Raw genomic sequence first — 22051 nt, 5'->3', positions numbered from 1 at the left:
CGCAGGCCTGCCTATGGTGTAAGGAGCCCCACGATAAAGGCTGCTCAGTGGTGCCGTGGGCTGCGGCTTGTGCTTGCGGGGCCATGCAGCTCCCCTGGGCTCTCACTTTGTGTTCAGCACCTTCGCGGTCTCCGGCAGGAAGCAGGGTTTGGGCTGTGCATGGGAAAGCATCGCTTATTGTCCCCTCTCTGCTGCCTTAGGCGCTGGCAGCAGGAGCACGCAAAGCTTTCACAGCAAATGGAGAACAAACAGGAATTTGGGCAGGAATCTGATGCTCCCTGTGCACAGAATAAGCCCAGCCCTGGGGATTAGGAACTTTGCTGGGGACTGGTGTGCTCGAGAGCTGCCTCCCCCTGTCTGTTGGGACCCCAATGTGTGTCTGCTCCCGCGTGGCATTCGCTTTGTTCCTCCCTCTGTTTGATGACAGTGATGCTCCGTCAGCAGCTGTCTGGGGAAACACGCGAGTTTACCAGGATTTTTTGTGTTGCCCCTGAAAAGCAACGCGAGAGGGGTTCAGGCTGTGAAAGCCAAGGTCCCTGCAGCACTCTGGGCTGCGGGCCCGCAGCTGGCTTGTTCTCCAGCCCGGGGACGGAGGCTGTGCCCTCGCAGCTGGCCGGGTGACTCAGGCTGCAGAGCATCAATAGGAATCGGTGGTGGGTGGCACGGGGGGTGGCCGCTGGCAGCCAGCATCGCTGCTCAGCCTTACCCATATCCTACAGCAGGTCTGTGCCAGGGGTTCCTGCAGTGTCCCTGCCCCTGAGCCAGCAGCTTTGGGGGCGCAGAGCCGTTGTGGTGACCCCAATGTTAGTAGGGCAGCATCCCCCCACTCTGTGCCCGACGGCAGCACTCACGGGGGGACTGTGTGTGGGATCTGGGCAGAGGGCAGGCGCCGTGTCCTGGAGGTGTTACAGCTGCGTCCCCGCTGCCTGCCTGCCCTGCCCTGGCCGCCAGCCAAGTGGAAGTTTCCGTGAAGGCCAGCCCATCGCTGCGGCCGCGCATCCATCCCTGCAGCCCGCCGGGGAGGCGAGGAGCCGGCTGCTGCTCGCTGCGTGCCCCGCGCCCCTCGGGAAGGGACGGGCGCCTCCAAAGCCCCCCTGCGCTCCACCTTGGGAGCAAGGAGGAAGGCCGAGGGCTTTGGTTATTGCTCTGAGGCTGGCTGCAGTAATCCTCCCCTTATCACGGCGTCGCCGAGGGGACTGCCAAGGCAGAGCGGGGACTCCTCGCCAGGACCAGGCGTTGAAGCTCTCCGGAGGGGCGCAGGGGGAGTGTGAACGTGCGCGGGGCTCGGGTCCTGCCCGGGAGCGGCAGCCCCGTGATGCTGCGCCGGGAGTGAAGTCAGCCTTCATCAGCCGAATAGTTTATGCATGAATCGAAACTTCAGACCTGGCAGGGTGGGGGAACGCGCAGGATCTTTGCTCTTTTCAAATGCTCTCGCCAAGGAAGGAGGAGGGGATAGAGGAAATAGCAGCAAAATAGGACTGGGGAAGCGGGGAGAGATTTGAGAAGCTGGATGAGTTGTTCGCTCTGTTCTTGCGAGGAGCCAAGTTCCTTAAGCATCTCCTGGTGGATGTTAACAGAGAGCTGTGGAGACCGGAGCATTCCCCTGGACTCTCGCAAGCTGTAGCTTTAAGACTGTTTTACAGAGGACTTGGGATTTCCAGTTTTCGTGCGCCTGGTGGAGTATTTCAGGGAGTTACAGGATTTTCGGGTCATGCACCCCCTTTTTCCTTTTTCTTCCTCCTTTCTCTTCCTCTCTTACTCTTTCTTTTCATTTCAAAGAGACAAAGCTACTTCAGTTTGGAGCACAAACATATGATCAGCACATGGAAATGTGGTAATTTGGATGCATTCATGATTGCAACAGATTGAAGAAATTAGACCAGACAAAGAGCTTTTTTTGGAGGAGGAGGAGGCAAGGCAAGGAGGGAGGGAGAGTGGGTGAAAGAAGGGGACGCCACCGAAAAAAGGGACGGCCGTGACACGCGGATGCTAAATATATCCCGTAGTAATGGAGAAGGACCGGATTTCAGGTAGGCTATCGATCTTTTAATATGTTCTGTTCTGCCTCTGCGTCCCTACCTTTCCAGTAGCTTCTGCACTTTAAGAAGAGAAACAGCCACGCTCCGGCTCGGTTTCAGCAGTTTCTTTAATTTATTTATTTTCTGCAACGTTTCCTTTTTGCATTTTTTTTTTCCATCCTCCTGAGCCCTCTAGACAGAAGGTGGTTCCAGCAGAAACCGGGGGGGAGCGGGGGAAAAAAGAAACTGCTCTCTAGGTCTGGATTTCATTTGAGCCTCCCTCTCCCCCCCTCCGTTCCCATGTGCCGCCCGGCGCGGGGGGATGAATGCTGAGCCTGTTAGCTCGGCGCTGCGAGTCGGGAAGAGGGAGGAAAAGAGCCGAGCTCTTGGCATGGAGACGCATTTCTGCTCTGAAGGTTGGCTCCTGGCTTTGTGTGGCTGTGCGTCGGGGTTGAGCTTTCTCTGTCTGTCTCTCACCCTCCGGTGCCCGCTGCCTCGCTGGGGGGGAGCTGCAGGATGGGGAGCTGCAGGATGCGGCCCCGCGGGTGCCTGCGTGTCCCGCACCGCTGCTGCTCGCCCTGCAGCGCTGCCGGCTCGGGCTTCGCTCCCCTCGCTGGCCGAGCACGGGGTGTTTGGGGTGGCTGGGGGGCGGGTGGAGGACGCTGCGAGGAGGAAGGAATAACTCTGTCTTGGTCTCCAGATTCCCTGCAAATCCCGGCTAATGGTGCATGCCTGAGTGCTTCCAAAACCCGCTCCCAGGTGTGCTGAGCTGGCAGGGAGCGGTGTCTCTGCAAGCTGCTCCTGCAGCGGTTGCAGGATGGCTGCTCCTGGGACCCTTTATCCTGAGGGAGCAACGGGGAGATGGGATGGGCAGCACAGTGGCACCGTGAGGCTCTGGCTTGGTGGGTGTGAGCAGGACAGTCAGGATCAAAGAGGGACAGTGAGGGGAAGGGGCCAGCAGTAAAATCCCCGGTGTGCTGCAGCCGACGGGATGCCACCGTGGGTCTCCTTCCTCTGTGCTGAGCCGGCGCGGGCACGAGGCCTCTCCTGGGCGTTCCCAGGCGGCTGCTGGGCATCGGCACTGGAAGGGAAACCACAGGGATGAGAGGAAACGCTCAAGCCAGGGTGGAGCGAAACTGTGGCCGGAGAAAGCTGCTGCCATGGCTGGCCCCACACAAACCTGTGGGGCCCCATCTGGGCATGTGCTGAGAGCCCCTTGGAAGGGAACTTACCTGCAGGAGCATCCTCCGCTCCTCACTGCCTTCGAAGAGCGCAGCTGATGCCTCCTCGTCCCTCTCTCCATCTCTCTTGCTTGTGCTTTCTGCTCTGGTTTGAGCCACTTCAAAGCATTCCTGAGAGCTGCTCCTAACACAGCGGCTGGCGTGCGTTTCGGCAAGGCAGTGCCTTGGGCTGGGAAGCCCTCTGCCACTACGTGCAGGCCTCTGCAAGGCAGGGTTTGGGGGAACAGGAGGAGGTGGCAGGGTGGCTTTGTTCCCCTTGTGGTTTGGCCTTCCACAGCTCCTGTTGCACTCTCTGTGCACCCCTGGGTCCCTTCCTGCTGTGCAGAGGTGGGGGTTGCAAAAAGTTGCTGGTATGAAAGGGAACTCTGATTTAGGGATGTGGTTTAGTGGATGGTAGGGAGAATGTTGGACTGGATGATCTTGGAGGTCTTGTCCAAACTTCTAAGATTTCTGGCTGTGGTGATGTGATCTGAGGCTCTTTGTTCCCGAAAAGCATCACAGGTGGGTCTCTCCCAGCCCATAAGATGCTGCAAGGAGCACGAAGCCCCCTGCCTGGGCTGGCTCTGCTTTTGGGGCTGCAGGCAGGAGGACTCTGGGGAGCACCGTTGTGCGGAGGTGCACAAACTCATGCTAAGGCATGAGCATGAGCAGCATCTGCAAATTACCAATGTCCAAGTGCGTGCATGTTTCACTGGCCCTTGCTGGAATTGACTCAGCTGTGGGTGGTTCAGATGTGGTGGAGCTGGGGCTGCATCATTTTGGGGTCAGAATGCACAAACCGGGCATGGGGAGCGTGCCCCGTGCCTTACCCCAAGGAGCCGTGCCTGGGGGCTGGACGTGGGGCATGCGTGTGGCTGCTCCACTTGGCTCAGGCAGGAGCAGGCTGTGCCTGGCAGGATGGGGAATGTAATGATGTAGGAAAATCATCCCTAATGGGGCTTCAGGCACAAAACTGGCAATATCACGGGGGAGAAGAGGAGCTCGGCTGGCTCTATGTCTCCTTCAGAAGGCGCTGCCCACAACACGGGCAGCTGGGCTCTCCCCCCGTGGCCGGGCAGGCAGCGCTCCCAGCACAGGCAGGGAGAGCCAGAGCTTCGGCCTCAGTGACTAAACCGAAACATGACTCAGATGAAAGCAGATCTGTGCAGCGCTGGGGGCCACGTTCGTCACTGTTCTGGCCCTAAGCATGCTTTTAATTAATATTCTGCTGTGGGTGGGAAGAGCTGACTCCAGAGCTGACTGTGTCGCTGCCGGACGGGGTGAGGGCACCTCGGAGCGGGTGGGAATTGGGCCTCTTCTCCTCCTCAAGGGCTGTTTTCCCACAGCTGCTGGAGCTCAGCACGTCCCATGGGGTCTGCGCCGCCCAAGCAGAGCCCAGGCTTCCTCGCAGCGGAGCAGTGTCCCCAGTCTGAGATCCCATGATGATGATGGGCGCTGTGGGTGAAGGCCCTGAATGCACGGGGTGATGCTGGGGCTGTGCCTCGCTCCAGGCAGCGAGGTCTTCCTCGGGCTCTGTAAGGAGGCACCGGGCTCCGGTGGTGCCTTTGGGTGCAGGTATAAGAAACACCCCCTCATACAACTTGCTGATTCCTTTTAATCCGGTTAAGCCATCTCTCACACGTTTCCACACGCTAATCCTGCATGAAAAGCCTAAATCAAATTGGTTTCCAGGCATCCTGCTCTGGTGGTTTGGGGCTGGGCAGCTGTGCTGGGGGCTGTGGCCCTGCTCACATCTGTGCCCCGCTCTGCCTTTCCAAGCGCTTTGGTGGCAGCAGGGGTGTTCCTCAGCTGGAGGTGGCTTTCCTCAGCAGATGGCTGGTTTGATTAGTCCAGATCTTTCTACAAAGCCCTGATTGTTAATGCCACGGGGCCCTTTACCTCTTCTTGAAAGGAAAGGGTCAGCAGCATGCCAGGCGGCCGGGGTCTGGTTACTGCGATGAGGGAGTGATGGGATCGGTGCAGCCACCGTGGGAAAGGAAGTCTGATCTCCCAGGTAAATTATTAATGCTGCCTTTAAAATTACACTTTGAGAACCCAGTGTAGAAGTTACTAAATGATTAGCAGGTAATTATAACACCTGGATGCGATGAGTGGCATGTATGAGGTGCAGGGCCCAGGAGCAGGCAGCTGGGAGTGCTGGAGGTGCTTGTAAGCAATGTGCTGGACTCCAGGACAAACGGGGAACTGTTTATTAACCCACTGGTGATCCTTTTGTAATCTTTCAGTTATACAAAGCACCACCTGTGGGTATATGCTTGTGTGTGTGCATGCATACAGAATTTAACATGTTTTATGTGTCATTTGTGCACCTCAATGATCAGAGCAGTGAGAAGATGGCCCCTGCTTGCAGCACGGGGCTTTTGGAGGCTGCCCAGGCAGCAGCTCTCACACTGAGTACATCAAGACCGAGCATCTTCGGTGGTCCTCAGAGCCCCGTGGGAAGCACCACGTGCCTGCCCTGAGCGCTAGGGAAGGGGAGAAGTGATACTGTGTGTGAGTGTTGGAGGTGTGAAGGGTTGGTAGGAGGGAATGTGCCTTTTTGTCACTTTTTTTATCCAAGTTAATCTTTAAAAAGCATGCAGCAGGGTTGGGGTTGCTTCTTATCACTCTGTCTTTTCTGCTTCAAGATTTTTGGTGCCACTGTTGTTCCTAGGAGATGGCAGCTAGGACAGTGACATATTGCTTTTTCATGGTCTTCACACAGCTGTAGGCTCTCCTTTACCAAATGTGTTTCTTTTTGCTCTGGCTTGTGGTGTGGGACACCAGGTCAGACATTTGCAGTGTGGGTGCTTCTACCTTCTGTTAGACCCCACCACCTCCATCCAGCCCTAGCACACTGGATGCTTTCCTGCCTGTCCTGCCTTTGCTGTCAGCCACTGGGCTGTCCTTAGTTCTCCCCTCACTGTCCCCTGTTCCTACCTGGTGCCCACAGCCATGGTTTATTGTGGCGTGCAATGCCCTGTCCCCGAAGTGCCATGCACTGCAAAAAAGTCTGCAGCTTTTTTTTTTTGCCGGTGTTCTTGTTCAAGCATCTGCCTTCACCCACTTCCTAGGTGCCACACTGTGGCCTGCGGTGGCTGCGGGTTTTGGCTCAGTTAATAACCAGATAGGTCCCGTTGGGCCTCCTCTCAGGAAGGGTTTGGGTTTCTTGGGGCTGCAGAGCTGCCTCTGCAGACAGCTATGTTTGCAGCGTGCTCGGCTGCTCCCAGCCTGCTCTTGCCTGGCCGGTGGATGCATTCCCGCAGTTGTCTGAGGCATGTCAAGGTATGAAGCATTATCCATTTCCTGATGTCTGCTTTTAAATCTGCTGGAATTTCTGCTCATCTCCATTAAATACAATCCCGCTGTGGCGCACAGCTCATCTCTGGCCTGACAGCGGAGGTAACGCTTCTCAGCACCGCTCTGCTGAGCTTGGTGAAGCCCGGGGCAGGAGCTCCCTTCCCGCCTGCCCTCCTGCTCCGTGCTTCGCTGGATGACTCGGAGCCTCCCAGCAGAGCGATTCCCATGCTGCTGGGGTGAGGGAGGACGTTTCTCATGCAAGTCAGGGCGCTTCCAAGGTCCAGCATACCATAATGCTGAGTAGGAGCAAGTACGTAGTTAGGGAAGTATGTCTGGGTCAACACATGTCTTCTGTTGCCTTAATGATCTCAGAATCACAATATCTTTGTCCTGTTGGCTTCTCCATGCTGTAGTGCAGCTGTAACTAATGGACAGAATAATTTGTTAGAGAGCAGCGATGCCTTGGGCTGCGAGCACTGCAGTGGGGCGCGGGGCCCCAGCATCGTATGCACAGCAGTGAAAGTTTAATGGGTAGCGAGTCCTGTTGCACGGTATGATGCCTGAGAAAATTCAGGCTAGATTTCTTGCTCTGCCTCAGATTTCCTGTAGCTCCTTGGAAAACGGCATTTATGGTCCTGTTACCCCTTGATTTTTGAGGCAGGATCTGGCCTTTGGGGGTCTGTGCTGAAGCTCTCTGCAGGCAAAGGAGCTTCCAGCCGTGCTGTTAGTGCTTGGTGGGTACCCCACCGAGAACAGCTGAGGGAGATGGTACCCTGTCCTTTACTATGTGCTCAACCCAGCTCCCTCAATAACATCCCCTTTGCACTGAGCTTCTTGGGAGCCAGGCTCTGCCCCTGCTTCTTACCAGAGGCTGTTTGCACGTGCAGCTTCCTTCATGAACACCCGCACAGAAAGGGCAACTGAGTAGGCCATGGCACCCCCTCAGTGGCACTTTGGGCTGTCCCTGCTGTCTTTATTTTATCTGGGCTGGCACCTGGATGCCACGGGCTGGCCCAGGAGGGCCTCGGTGCCCTGCTGGGGCTGGGGCCGCCATTTGGGTGTCACACTGCTTCGCTGGGACAGGCAAAAGGACTTTGGGGTGCTGACGCTAAGAGCGTCAGAGGCAAATAGCTCTGTTTTGTGGCTGGGGGGAGAACGGGAATGACTTTACAGGTGAATGAAATGCATTAGTTTTACAAGCAATAATCACGCAATAAACCTGAAAGTGGATTAATTTTTTTTTTTTTTTTTTTTTTGCTATGCCTGGTCTGTATCCATGAGAAGTTGGCGCTACACAAACAGGCCTGTGTTGGTTTAGTGATCACATCCCTACCAGAGAGCGTCTAAACTAAAGCAGTAGTTCTGGGAGCAAGCTCTGGGTTCCAGGGAAGCTGATCTGGGGAGTGATAAGCGTGATTCCTCACATGGGATCTGTGGGCTCGGCTGCGTGTGACATGCTCTCCTTTGCTTTCGATGAGTGCAGTTCAGTGAGCGCAGGACATGCTTTTTTATTAGTTTCAGATGCTTTTTCTTTCCAGGGCTGCGTGTTTTGAGTTCTTAGCCCTGGTGCTGAGAACCCATTTCTATGCTCCCTTGGGCTGGTGAGGGTAGCGGTGGTGCGTGGAGCTTCATGGCAGTACCAGCACCCAGTGCTCACTGCCTGTGTCCCAGATTTTGTCCCTGTGCCCCTGGTTTATGCGGAATCCAGCAAGCCACGGGCTCCCCCCACTCAGCGTCTGAGGTGTTCGCTGGGGCTTTGGGCTGTGAGATGAGGGGAAGGGTCTGAATGTACGTGCAGCTCTGTACCTGCACCTGCTGCTGAAGCACCCCTTGCTGGCCAGCCCATGGAGTGATCTGCTTTGTGGGAGAGTTTTGTGCCAATTGGCTGTTCCTGATGTTACTGGGACAATTTGCACAAAACTGGTCAGCCTTTGGGTGCTGACTGCTGGGTGCCCCCCGAAACAAGGTCCTAACACCACGTACAGCGATGGGGTGAGCTGCCCCAAGTGTCTGCATCAGGCTCCCTGCCCAGAGACCCACGTCGTTGACTACGCTGCCTGTAAAGGAGAGGGGAGGCCATTTTAACAGCTTCAGCTGGTCTTTGCAAAGCTACGCTCCATAAATAGTGCTCTCCGGGAACTCACTGCTGCTTTTTACCATGCATACAGGAAGGGTGCCCGCAGAAACATCTCAGTGGGCTTCCTTGAACCACCTGGGTGCCTCTGAGGGGCTCAGGTGGCTGCCGACCCTGGACTGTGAGACCCCAGTATGGGTCATTCAGTGCTTCCAGCGAGCCCGTCGGCAGCTGCATCCCAGCAGCACCAGTCACTGCTTGCCAGCAGGCTAAGGGTGGGTGTCCCCCTCCCCAGACACTTGCACCTTGGATCTCCTCTGGCACAGCTCCTTTGTTCCCAGCGACCCATTCCCTGCTCGGAGGGGCCGGGAGAGCTGGGGTTGTGCAGCTTGGGTGGGTGACGATGGGTGCAAGGCAGTGGTGGCCTGGGGCATGCAGCTGCGCCTGTGGCCACCCAGGCCGGGAGGGGGCGGCGTGAGCCTGCTGCTGCTGCGCCTGCTGCTGCTGCAACGTCCCACACTGTCTGCTTTGGATTTTGCTTCCAGAAGTAGGCACGGGACTACATTCCGCCTCTGGAAAAAGATAAATGATTGTTGAGGATTGCAGCAGAGGGAAGTCCTTTGTGTGTGTATACGGAGGCACTTTATTTGATAAAAATAGATGGGTGTTTTTTCACCGCGTTGCTGAAAGCATCTGGGTTCCCCTCTCCTAAGCTGATCAGATTTTGGCACAGCTTTTATTTAGCAGTGAGTCAGGATTTAAACTGTACCAGGAGGGAGTGATCTTGTGGCAATTAGAAGCAGGAATTTTGGAGTCCTTTTCCTGCTCCTCCACTAAATTACTCTGCATCCTTATGTAAATCATTTAACACATGTGCTCTAACTTCCTATATGGAAAATGAGGTAGATGCTTTCCGCTTTTCATAGACAGGCAATTCAGGATGCCCTGCCAGGCAGCTGGGAGGGATTTGTCGTGATAAAGCTGGGAATTTGACCTGTTTGAGATGCCGGCACCCCCGTGCAGGGCAGGGCTGAGGCTCTCTATGGGGTAGAGGCAACTCCTGCTGCTGATCTGAGCTGTGGGGCTCGCGAGTAGCTGCACGTCAGGCTGGAGATGTGAATGGATCTCACCGGACCCATCTTTCATCTGTGCTGGGGAGCATGGGCCAAAGAGCAGGAGTATGGGATTTATTCCCGGGCTGTGATGTCCATCTGTCGGTCATCACAGGCAGGGGAGGTGCAGGCAGAGCTTCCTCCAGGGGGACTTTGGTGCTGAGTGGTACAAAATCACCGGCCAGTGCCTTGTTCCCAGCTGGAGCAGCAGCAAACTTGGGATCATGGCTCTGCTCTGCTCTGCTCATCAGCAAGAGCCATGCGGCTCTCCTGCCTTCACCAGGCAGACAGGAGGGGACGTAAACCTGCTCAGCCTCCCCTGCTGCCTGCAGCTGGCCTGTCAGTGCTGCCCCCTCTCTGCTAGGGGAAGATGATGTTGTCCTGGTACGACGTGCCATTGCCCACCATTTGTCACCCTGAGTCCTCTTCCCCTGACCATAAAGGGTTTAGCGGTTTTGCTCTCTTGCTTTTCTTTTGCCTGTGGCTTCTCTCACCTCTGTGAGGTCTGTAGGACTTGGAGCAAGTGAGGCATGTAGAAATGCTCACAAGGAGGGCTTGTGTTTAAGAGTTTAGCGGCTTATTTTTTTATTTAGGTAGAGACAAAGCAGAGAACTGCTAGGCTGGGAAACAGGGGTTCTTCAGCACCTGAAATATTTACCATTTCATTCCCCTCTCACATTTCTAACACTTCAAGTGGAAAACTGGTCAGACCCAGCTCTGGCTACCTGAGAGGCGCTTGCTGACCCCCTGCTCTCGGGGGAAGGGGCCCTCCTGGAAAGTGCCGTCGTTGGTGAGCAGTTCCTTGTGTGTAGGGTAGGTTGTTTTTTTTTTTTTTTTTTCCAGAAAACTTTAAAAATTCCCAGTGGGTGGAGAGGGAAAGTGAGCTATGGAAATTAATTGTGTGTCTCGTGCTCTCAAATGAAACACACCCTGGGGAAGGCAATATCCTCCACCAGAGGAGCAGCAGTGTTGGCCACAGACCAGGAAACCCTTCCCTCTCCACTCCCCTGCACAGCAAGGGGTGAGTGCTGTAGGGAAAAGCAGCTCCTGGGGTCCTCTCTTCTGGCTCTTCACCCCTCGGGACACCCCTGGAGTGCCCTGCTGAGTGCGGGTTGTGCTCTGCCATCGCTTTGCCCTTCACCCATCAGTTTTTTTCTATCGGACTGGTGTTACTGGTAGCACAGGGCTCTGTACTGGGGCTCTTTACTGGTTGTGCTCTGAGAGTGTAGGCGGTGTGGCTGGATCTCCAGCAATGCCCCAGGATGGCTCGGGTGCTTGGCTTGGATGTCTGCTCCCAGCCTTTCTCCAAAATGAGACAGCAAGAGGTAGGTCACGGCATCAGTGAGAGACACCCATGCACCTGGGGCTGTCCTGAAGCTGGGTTGCCAAAACCGGCCTTTTATCTCCCAGTCAGCCCCAAAATGGGGTAAGACCCACCTCTGGTGTCTTGTGCTCATTTATATTGCTGCTCCCTTACCCGGGAGCCACATGCAGGTCTGGGGCAGCTGCTGAGGCTGTGCCAGCGCCGCACAAAGTAGGCCACGTCCCCACTGAGGGGCTGCGGCCATGTTTTGGAGAAGGGGAAACTTCCCCGCTAGCCCCGACAGTGCTGGAGGCAGCTCTGAAACGGGGCCCTTCGCCTGCAGCTGGAGAGGAAACCTAATCTTGCTCTGTACAAAGGCAAAGAGCTGACAGCCAGATGTGCAGGGGACACGGGGGGGGGGGCGGAGGAAGGGGATGCGCAAGGGCGGGCGGTGGGGAGTTTTTGGTGGTGGGGGCTGGAAGGGGGCGAGGGAACTGCACGGCTGGGAGCGCTGCAGCCCGCTCTGACCTGCAGGAAGAGAAGATGGAGCGTTTGGGAAAAAAACAGCTGTGAGAGGCAGAAAGAGGAGCACCAGGAGTGCTCTGCAGGAGCAGGGTCTTTGAGCTCTCCCTGGTTTTGGCTCGGTGCCTTCCTCCCCCTCCTCGCTTCGTGCGGCGTTTCCTCCCTGGGGGCCAGCGCAGCCCCAGACTCAGCTCAACCGCTGGCAAAGCTCAGGCTGCACAGCTCCCCGAGCTCTGCCAGAAGCAGTGCTCCTGGCTCAGTGGGCAGGGCCAGGGGTTTGGGAGGTTTGTTCTGCTGCTGGTTACCAGCTTAGACTCCTCTGGGAGCCTGAGCAGCGCCCAGACAGCCCAGCCCTGCTTTTCTGCATTGAGAGGGCTCCTTGTGCAGCACTGCTACATCCAAACCAAGCAAGTTATTTATTCCTTTTCCTTGTCAAACTCTTTTTGTGCAAGGCTGAGCCTTCCCTAGTGCCCCGCTGCTGGCCTGAGCCCCTCTGTGCCCTGACAACAGCAAGCGGTGAACATTGCACAACACAAATAATGGGAAATCCGGTCCTGTGTCAGAAGTCCCGTTCAAAGGCACCTTGGCTGTGCTCAGGACGTTCTGGCTGACAGATTTTCCCATGAAATAAAAAGCGCTAGCTGTTGACATACAAATGCAGCTGAAGTGTAAGCTTTTACTGTCAAATTTTGCTGCTTCTGGCTTAAAATCCTTAGGGCACGGCAGTGTAAACGAAGGATAGCTTTAGGGGGCAGAATTTGCCTGAACTTGAGCAGGAGTTCACTTAGTTTCGAGTTGGAGTTCAGGTCGCTTCTCTGCCTCTGTCACTTTGGGAGCTGCATGCAGGAGGAGCTGGGGGCTCAGCAGGACCGGCAGCAGCAGGGCTGTGCCCTCGCTTGCCTCTGGCCACCTGGGAGAAGCTCTTGGAGTAATGGAACTCTCTCACGCTTCCTTCTCCGTTTGTAATAGCGTAATATTGTAATAATGTAAGAGTAATTACATTAAACTGTGCAAGTCAGCAGTGTCTGCAGGACACACAGAGTGCGGCAACACTTGTGAGAAGGGCGAGGATCATGCGAGAGGCTTGGAGGCACCACATCTCCCCGGAGCCCACAGTCCTCTGCTGCAGTTGGCAGTGGGGTGCTTTAATCAGTGGGACAGGAATTAATCCAAACCTGCCTCTGTGCAGAGCACGATCCAAAATTCCATCCCCCCACAGGAAGCCTCCCTGCACTGGTGAAGCTGTGTGTCCTAACAAATAAAGGTTTAGCATCTTTGCCTAGTTGGAAAAAAAAAAAAAAAAAAAAAAAAAAAAAAAAGAGAGAGAGAGATGAGATGTTGCTACTGGAAAGATTTATTACTATATTTTCAGACTATAGGAGTATCACAGGTAAAGCAGTACAGGCACTCGTTGTACTCGTGAAACCCTGTGCTCGTGCGGACATCCCTTGGGTCCTCAGCTCCCGGTGACCGTCACACCTTTCCCTCTGGCTGCTTTGGGTCTTAGCTCACAGCTCCCTGACGTACTTCTTCACGTCCTCTTGGATGGGCAAGTATTTTTCTCATCTTTGGAAAAGCAAATTACTGTCTAGGATTGCCAATATCTGTTACGTTGTCGTGAAGCTCATGTGTGGATAGAAGAATTTTTGAGTTAGCATGTCTGGTCCATCACTTAACCCATTAAATATGTCCCCTTCGTGACCCTCTCCGTTTGTACTGCATGGATTTAAACAATAAAGTCGGTCTGGTTTTCAATCATTTTCCTGGCTTGGAAAAGAAAGCATTGGAAAAAAAAAAAAAAAAAGAAGAAAAAAAAAAACACAAAACAGAAGAGAAAGGCCCTCCTGTTTTCCACCAGAGATGCAGAATTTGCTCGGCAGGGAGCTGGTCTCTCAGGAAGCACTGGAAGTGGCCCGCTGGATTTAACACCCTGCTCATCAGCTGCATCTGGTGTGAACAGGAGGATCTTGTGTTGCGAGGACTTTGCTTTTTTCTGCTGAATAGGAAGTTGTCCTTTTAATGTTAAGAGTTAAAGACAGGCTCTCGGCTGATGTGGGCTCACAGCTCTGCCGACTCCAGCAGCTGAAAGCGTCTTCCCTGGCAATTCTGCTGCGCTCGGCGTTTCCCTGGGGTTATGTAAACAGCTCTGCTTTATGGATGGGGCTGGGACGTGCGATCCGCAGCTTGCCGACTGTCCCGTGCAGGACACGGAGCTGCTGGAGAGCCTTGGGCAGCGCCGAGGGAGGGAGGAGGTGGGTGCTCAGCTCTGGCGGTGGCTGCAGCTCGGCCCAGTGCCTGCTGCTGCTGGAGAAGTGCTGGGAGCTGAAAACAGAGCGTGTGTAGGCAGGGTGCCCAAAACGTGGTTTGGTGCTTGGCTGGAGGTGTCCCTCTGGAAACGTGGGCTCGTGATGCCAGAAGTCACCGAGTGTGTGACACGGAGGAGGTAGGAGGGGATTGTCCCCTCTACTCCGCTCTCATGGGACCCCCCCCAGAGCCTTGAGTGCAGCTCTGGGACACCCAGCACAAGGACAGGGACCTGTGGGAGTGGGGCTAAAGGAGGTTGTGAGGATGCTCAGAGGGCTGGAGCATCTCTCCTACAAAGAAAGGCTGAGAAGGTTGATGTTGTTCAGCCTGGAGAAGGGAAGGCTCCAGGGAGACCTTAGAGTGGCCTTCCAGTGCCTAAATGGGGCTACAGGACAGCTGGGGAGGGACTCTGTCAGGGAGTATGGTGACAGGGCAAGGGGTAACAGCTTTAAACTAGGGGGTGTAGGAGCAGGTTACACATTAGGAAGAAATTCTTTCCTCAAGAGGGTGGTGAGGCACCAGGCTGCCCCGAGAAGCTGTGGGTGCCCCATCCCTGGTGGTGCCTGAGGCCAGGCTGGATGGGGCTGGGGGCAGCCTGGGCTGGTGGGAAGTGCCCGTGCCCAAGGCAGGGGGGTTGGAACGAGGTGGTCTTTAAGGTCCCTTCCAACCCAAAACATGCTATGGTTCTATGACAGTCCAGACCTACAGAAATCCAGCAGGAAAGGTGCCAAGAAAGCCAAGCTGTGCAGCATCCATGCTCCTCAGGAGTACCTGGGGATGCACAATTGTCTTGTAGGTTCAGGCGTAGCAGGAGGATCAAGCCAACAGGCACAGCAAAGTTCATCCCCAGGAGTTTTGGCTTCCTTGTGTGGCTCCACCTGAAGTCCCATGCCTCTTATTTCTGTTGACAACTCCCGCGCCTCCCTAAACCCCTGTTGCAGATGCAACTTTCCACCAGTTCAGGATGCTGCAGGAGCTTGACCCGCACATCTGCGGCACCAAAGGCACCACCATCAGGTTTTCCTCTCCGTGAAAGCGTAGGAGTCGTGTTTATCTCCGCGCTGGCAGGCCGGGGAGGATGCCACACCTCTGGGAGCTTCTCGGGGCTGGGTGGAGCGGGACAGTGGAGGAGCAGCACGCGGGCTTGGAGCTGCTTTCGTGGCTCTGCCTTGAAGCCAGACGCTGGGATCTGGCACGTGTTTCCAGGGGCCCTGGGGAAGGAGGGTGACAATAAATCTGGGCCGTGAATAACAGCCCCTTGCCCTTCTAGCGATTTCTGACACGCTGCTTTTTGATGACAAATGGAGCCCCGGGGGGTAATCCACAGGGGCTCCTCTTGGCTCTCACACTGAGAAAGCGCTCGCTGAGCGCAGGCTTGGCTGCGAGGAGCTCCCAGCTCTGGGTGTGAAGGTTGGAAGGGAAAGGAAGCAAAAGCAGAGATAACGCGTTGTGGGGCTTTCTCATTGCCAGACTTGGAGATTTTGTTGTCCTCAAAATGTGACTGTGGCCCTCTGCTCCGGGGTGACACCATCGCTGTTCCTAGGGGACCTGCCGGTGTGTGTGGTTCCCCCAGGAGAGGCCCCAAAGGGAAATGCCGACCAAGCACACCCTGCGAATGCCTAACAGGTCTGACTGCTGGGGCCCGAAATTCGTCCTGGGGTGACTGGTGTACAATGGGGGAGCCCTTGTGATAGGAGAAAGACATCCAGTCCTCAGATGTGGCCGAAAGATAGAGTTAATGTCTTGTAAAAGATCAGGAGCGGTAAAGAGGGAGCTGCAAAAAGGTCCCCATTTGGGGAGCAGAAGCTCTGCAGGAAGCCCCAGCTGGTGTGGGACACCTTTAACCATGGTTGGCTTGGGACGTTTTCCCTGGAAGAAGCCCGATTCACCCCTGGCTAAACCATCCTGCTGCTTAACCACAGCGTGAGCGCCGTGCCCCTTCCACCTCCCCTGAGACCTTCCCGGCAACCCCCTGGCCGTGCCTCTGCGCAGGGCTTGTGCCTGCTCCCATTGCTGTCTCCTTACAAGACGGGGTTTTATTTCACTTCGTTCCTTGCCAGCCTTCCTTGAGTTTTGCCAGCTCTTTTCCCTGTGAGCCAGAAGACTGTTAGACATAGAAGGAAAGCGCTGCGTTCAATCTGCCTTTTAAATGCCTAATTCAGGAAAATTAAGTTCGTTAGCGCTGCCCTGCCTCTGAGCAGATGCACTGCGAGGGGTGTGCTGAAGGAGCTGTCTGGTTCTCAGGATGGGGATGGGTTGTCGTTGCATTCTTAAGACCATAGATACTCGGCATATCTGGCATGAGAGAGCTGGGCTGGACTATTTGCCTTCTTTAGCTACTGGAAGCAATCCAGCCTGCCAGTTCCTGCAAGCTCATCCTGTGGTTTAGTGGATAATACTGATCCTTGTTCAACTCCCACGCCTTTGTGCCTTCCAAGCGCATGGGGAAGACTTTGCAGGGCTTGTACTGCGCACAGATCCCGGCTCTTTGCTGTGGAAGGCACAAGTTTTCATTATGTTGTGGAGTGCTCGCTCCAGAGTTTTAATAAAACGTTAATTATTGCACGGGAATGACCATGAGAATCATGGCAGGTTGTAACCGGTCAGCGCGTCTGAGTGGTGTAGGGTGGTAGCAATAACTGAGGAGGGTTGGCTGCTGCTTTGAACTTAATGAAATGTCTTCAGGTGCTTCAACAGGAGTTGGTCTCCTCTGCTAGGACGAGCCTTTGGTGTCTGCGGCAGCTTCTCGTGCGTTTGTGCAGCCGACTGCAGGCGGCACAGGGCTGCTCGGCTCGGGGCTGGCAGCTGATCAGCCGCTGGCTGCAGCGAGGAGGTGATCAAGCCCGAGTTTTCTCGAGCAGGCAGCAAGGCTGCTGAGTGCTGTGACTCAGTGGGATGGCTGTGCCAAGGCTGATCCTCCGGGGATGAGCGTGCAGGCTTTATTCTGTGACTGCACCCATGGGGCTCAAAGCCACATGTCCCAAACCATGCATTGCTCCCAGAAGGTTGGGCTGATCCGATGCTGTAGCTGGTGTGTTTGTATCTCAGCTCCTGAGCAGCACAGGGCTGTTGGTGAGGCCGTTCCTTGTCTGCAGCTTCGGGCTGGCCTTTCCCCATGAGGTGCCCAGTGTGCAGCAGGGCTTCGGCGAGCAAGAGGTGACATTGGCTTCAGGTGCTGGGATGTCCCCTGGCCTCTGCGCCCAGGGTGGCAGCAGGGTGCAGCTGTGTCCTCTACAACAGCACCAAAAGCAGTGAGAAAATTGCAATTCTGCTACCCCTTTACCTCAGTCTGGGGATGTATAGAAGATATATGAGGTGAGCAGATTTTGGTATGAATGTGGCTGGCAGCAGACGCAGATCTTGGATTCAACATGTGCCTTGCAAGAAAGAGGCTTTCTTGAAGCGGACAGAGAGTTGCTGTTGCCGTGCAGCCGTGCTCATCACCAGCGCTGATGCTAACATCATTATCAACATGTTTATGTGAAGCTTGGCTGCAAAATAGCTCATCATCCTCAAGATTTCTCAAGTGAGTTTGCTAAATACTTCTTTTACTGTGCTGCCAGGGGCTCTCCCAGCGGCCAGTGAAGGAGGCGGCGTTTGGCCAAAGCAGTGCCTGGCCCGGAGGTCCAATTCCCGTGTGCCTTAAATCCATCTGCAGGCTGGCAGGGGAACAACTGGGTGCTCTTTTCTCCCGGTAATTGTCTGCTTTATGTGCAGCCCAGCCGCGAGCTGCTTCCATGGCACCTGTTTTGCTGGAGTTGCATGTGAACGTGCCCCTGGCAGCACCTCTGCATCCCTCGCCGAGCTGCCCCAGCCTTTGGGGGTTAGTGCAGGCAACGTGAGGATGGGCACAGCCCGGCCCTGCTGCTGCAGCGGGTCAGCACCCTTTGTCTGAGCTGCCCCGGGCTGCTCTGCGCCCTGAGCGCTGCTCTGTGCTGTGCGAGGGCCCTGTCAGCCCTCCAGCTGGCAGGCACCACGCTCCCGAGTTGTAAGCAGGCATTGTGGAGAAGTCTGGTTTGGAAACTGCTGGCAGCGGCGGGGCCGTAGCTGCAGACTTTGGACGCGAGGTGCCCCTGGCAGGAGATGTGCAGCTCTGAATGGAGAGCCGGCGGCAGCCGCGCCGAGCCCTGGGCGCAGCTGCGGGTGATGGAGGACCCGTGTGGGAGGTGTTGCTGATGCTTGGAGGCTCGTGTTCCTGCCGAGGAGGGCTCAGCGCTGACCCAGGCGCAGGATCCAGGCAGCAGGGCAGTTTTATTCGACTCTGAGGAATGTTGTCTGGTCGTTAAACCAGCCAAATTGGAGTACTGCGGGGTGCGGGGATTTTTCTGGAGGAGGGGGAGGAGGAAGGTATGTAGAGAAAGAGCTCAGGTCTGGCAGATTACTCCCGTGCGTTAACATAAATGCCAGCTGTATCGGTCGGCCCCGTGATTCCTCGTCTGGGAGGAACAGCACCCTTGAGCTTACAGACACTGACAGTCCCTGCCGAACAGGGCTGATGCTTAATGCAGGCAGCTCCTTCCTCCCATCCTTCCTTTGCACATAAAAACACTTCACGTTTGGTTTCTCCCTCGTCTGAACTTCTCCTGAAGAACAGCACTTCGATTCTGCTGGTGGAACGCCTGGGCTATGACAGGTGCCAGCGGTGCAAATTAAAATGAGCGAACAACAAACGAGCGCGGCGAGGCCGAGTTCGTGGGAGGCTGGAGCTTGTGGAAGCGATGCAGTGTGCAGGCACCGTGTGGACTTTGTGTTGCGGGCTGCTCTGATTCATTTTGGGTGTGATGGCGGTGGCCACAGCTCATCGGAGGTGGTGTTTGGCCTCTTCCCTGCTAGGCTTGGCTGCAGGGGTCATGGGTGTGAGCGGAGCGCGGGCTGTGTGCAGGTGGAGATAAAGCAGCCCTGGGTTGTCACTACAAGGGAGCGGGCCAAGCTCGGCTCGTTCAGGAAATTTTGAGGCTGTGATCTTCATTTACAAACAAAAGCAGCAGAGGTAGGCGTCCTGGGGCCTGCAGCACGATGCCTGAGCTTTTTGTACGCCTGCCCAGGGAGGGGTTTTGGCTCGCAGCTGATGGCCGGAGCCTTTTCCTCTGCGTGGGGGCAGAGATCAGCTTGTGACAGCGCCTCGTGGTGCCAAATGCAAGCTGAAAACCCGCGGCCAGCCCCACGCCAGGCTGGATCCTCCATCCTGCCCAGGTGCGTGTGTCCAGCTGGTGACACACTGCTCCAAACCTCTCCCAGCTCCAGGACCTCCCCAGATTTTTACTCTCCCTCTTTGCTGGCAAGCATTGCCCATGGGGATTTTCTCCACCCCCTCCATAGTGCTCTGGGCAGAGCTGGAGCCCCCTGCTCCTCTCCTGCTGCTCCGGGCTGGCTCGGTGCCGCCTCGCTCCAGAGCTGGTGCTCGGCCCCCAGCACGCTCCCGGGCCCCTTTCCATCTAGGGCAAACTCTGCAAGGCAAAACGCTGCTTTTGGCCAGCTTGCAGCAGATCTCTGAACTGATTTTGGATCCTCGTTTGTTTGTGGAGGCTGAAATCCCCGGCGTCTCCCACCCGCGTGTGCCAGCTGCGGCTCCTGCCAAGGGGGGCTCGTGGAAAGGAGCACCAGAGGTGGGAGGAAGCCTGAGGTGCCCTGCCCTGCCTGAGCCTCGGTGCTGACCCCATCCCCTGGCAAAAGAGGCTGTGCCAACATCATCGAGTCCATCATGTGATAATGGCTTAATCTTAGGAAAAAGAAAAAAAAAAGTGCTCTGTGCCAGGGAGCCCGTGGGCACAGCTGTGTGCATGAGAGGTGGGGGCAAGCACAAGTGGCTGAACATGTGAAAGGGAGACAGGGCTAAAAGGAAATTCTCCTCAAACCTTGTGTTTGGATCAATAGTTTGCTTTTTAATTGACTGTGCAATTTCAGCATCTGGTGTCACGGAGGTCGGGGAGGCAGAAGCGGCGTGCTGGGGGCTGGGGGGAGCCTGGCGAGAGGGGCCCTTTGTGGTCCCCTTTGCCCTGCGCTGCTTTCCCAGCAGGAGAGTTGCTGCAGTCCAGCCCTGGCTGCTTTTGGGGGATTTCCCTCACACGTGCAGCCCATGGCTCTGCCGGGGCCCTGGAGCCAGTGCAATTATCGGGGTCTGGCTGGGGGGGGATTATCTTGGTGATAACTCGGGTAGGTCTGGTAGCGTTTGCGGTGAATTGAGAGAGGGAGCTGAAGGCAAAGGCCCTGCCGTGTGCGTGGGCTTGCTGCAGTGGGTTTGGGCAGTGCTGCCTGCGTCCTTGTGCCCCCTTCCCGTCCCTGTGTCCTTGTGCCTCTTCCCATCCCTCCCTGCTGGAGCCAGGGGAACAGGAGAGCCACTGGTGGTGCTCAGCGCTGCGTGGATCCGCGCCTCAGCATCCTCACTGCGGGGTCTGACAGGGCCTCATGCTCTCAGAGGGACCGGTGGCAGCTCCACCACCGTTTTCAAAGAAAAGGAAAAAAAGAGGGAAAAGTTTTTTCCCTCGTTCCTCTCCTCCTGCCCTCGCTTCCTTCCCCATCTCAGCGCCGTGCGCCGAGCTCCCGGCGCTTTGTCCCTGCTGCGCGGAGGAAGCCGAGTGGGCGTGGGGCTGCGGCCGGTGTGGGAATTGTTCTTATCAAGCTGCTTTTCGTCAAGAAAGAATAATAATAATAATATAATCTTTGATGGTACCAAGGGAACTCGGGAGGCGCAGCTGCCCCCGAGGCCTGATCCGCGGCTCGCGTTGCTTCCTGAGCCTTGGCCGTGAGTTTTTAGGGTCTTTGTGCTGCGGCAGATCTTGCTGCGTGCCTGAAATATCTCGGAGGAGCCGGGAGAGCCGGCCGGGGGCTGGCACAGGGAGTGTGAGCTGCCGGACACGGCTCACTGAGAAGCAGGGGAGAAGTATCAGAAAAGCAAGTTTCCTGCCATTCGCTGGGGTATTTATGACTGGAAAGTTTGGGGTCGGAAAGGTCGCGAGCAGGCAGCAGAAAGCGGCGGTGGCTACAAAAGCATGGGACACGGGTCTGCAGCCGAGTGCGTGCACGTGGCTCTGCCCACTCACCCCTTCCTGCAAATTTTCCCGAATTAGGGACTGCCAGGAAGCTTTCAGAAATGGAGAAGCCTGTTTCTGAGGGGTTCAATATGAGGCTGATGCTTGCCTCCCCCTTTTTACCTTGCACCCACTGTAGTGCATGTATGGTGGAAATGGCTGGGGGCGCTTCTCTACCTCTGGGAACAGGAACCCTGAATCCTTCTGGAGCCGGGGGCACCCCACAAGCAAGCAGGAGGGTTTTGCAAAGGGGAACTCGCCATGCCATGCGTGTGTTGAACTCGCCAGGGGGTGAGCAAGGTTTCTGAAGCCTCTCATTTCCATGAAAATGTCTGTGCTGTCACGCAACCGGGCCTTCATGCCTCTTTGGTCTTAATATTAAAATGGAGTGGTTAATAATTAATACTTTATTTAATAGTTGAAGTAATTAAGTAGGTTTGCTTCTTGGATCCTAAACCACTGTACCTCCCCTTTTCTTAAGAAAGACTAACCTGAAAATAAACGAGGAGAGCAAGGCCACGAGGCTGGGGTTGTTTTCCCCGCGTGAGGCTCAGGCAGATGCGATTCCTGACCCTCTTCCCATTTCCTTCCCATGCAGGCGTCCCCCGCCGCTTAATCAACACCAGAGAACTGCGCTTCCCTTCCCTTCCCAGGCACTGCAGGCTCCCAGCCCTCTCCACCAGCGTGCTGGGGACCCTGTGCTCCAGCCGGTGGCAGGGGGACATCTCTGTCCCCATACGCCTGCTGCCGTGGGCACCGTGCCTCATTCCTTCCTAGGGCCGGCTGTGCCCCACCTCAAAAACTGTTTCACTTTTTGCCCCCTTGATTTTGTGCAAGTCCTGCTATTGCTCCCATTACTGGCTGTTAAAAATCTTCCTCTAATTTCCAGCCCGCAGCTCTTACCGACCTGTTTATGCCCTGGCCCTGTTTGGGTTTGGATTGTTTTTTTTTTTGTTGTTCCCTTGGTGACGGTGATCTTTGCCCGCAACACCTCTTCCCTGCGGCGCATCCGCGTGCGATGTTTCCAGCGGTCACATCCCCTCCCCTCCCAGCCCTCCTTTCTGCCTGCTTTCACCGGTACTGGGTGGGCAGGATGAGTCAGGACAGAGCATTAGTGATTTCCGCTTTGCTGCTGAAAGTATCTAATTTACTGCGTTTTAGGAGCGCCCT

General features: G+C 55.8%; 1 protein-coding gene across 1 annotated transcript in view; it reads left to right on the top strand.

Annotated features, from left to right (window-relative positions):
• The first annotated feature begins 1410 nt into the window (after positions 1–1410).
• The window catches only part of SEPTIN9 (septin 9), an 83224-nt gene continuing 62583 nt past the window's right edge, over positions 1411–22051 (top strand). Inside the window, exon 1 of the mRNA XM_032199635.1 lies at positions 1411–2030. Coding sequence (XP_032055526.1) covers positions 2009–2030 — 22 coding nt within the window. The 5' untranslated portion in view covers positions 1411–2008. The remainder of the gene's footprint in view (positions 2031–22051) is intronic.

Source organism: Aythya fuligula, chromosome 18 (assembly GCF_009819795.1).
Source record: "Aythya fuligula isolate bAytFul2 chromosome 18, bAytFul2.pri, whole genome shotgun sequence".
In the NCBI taxonomy this organism is placed as follows: domain Eukaryota; kingdom Metazoa; phylum Chordata; class Aves; order Anseriformes; family Anatidae; genus Aythya; species Aythya fuligula.
Note: the sequence above shows the minus strand (reverse complement) of the source record. Positions and strands in the feature narration are given on the sequence as shown.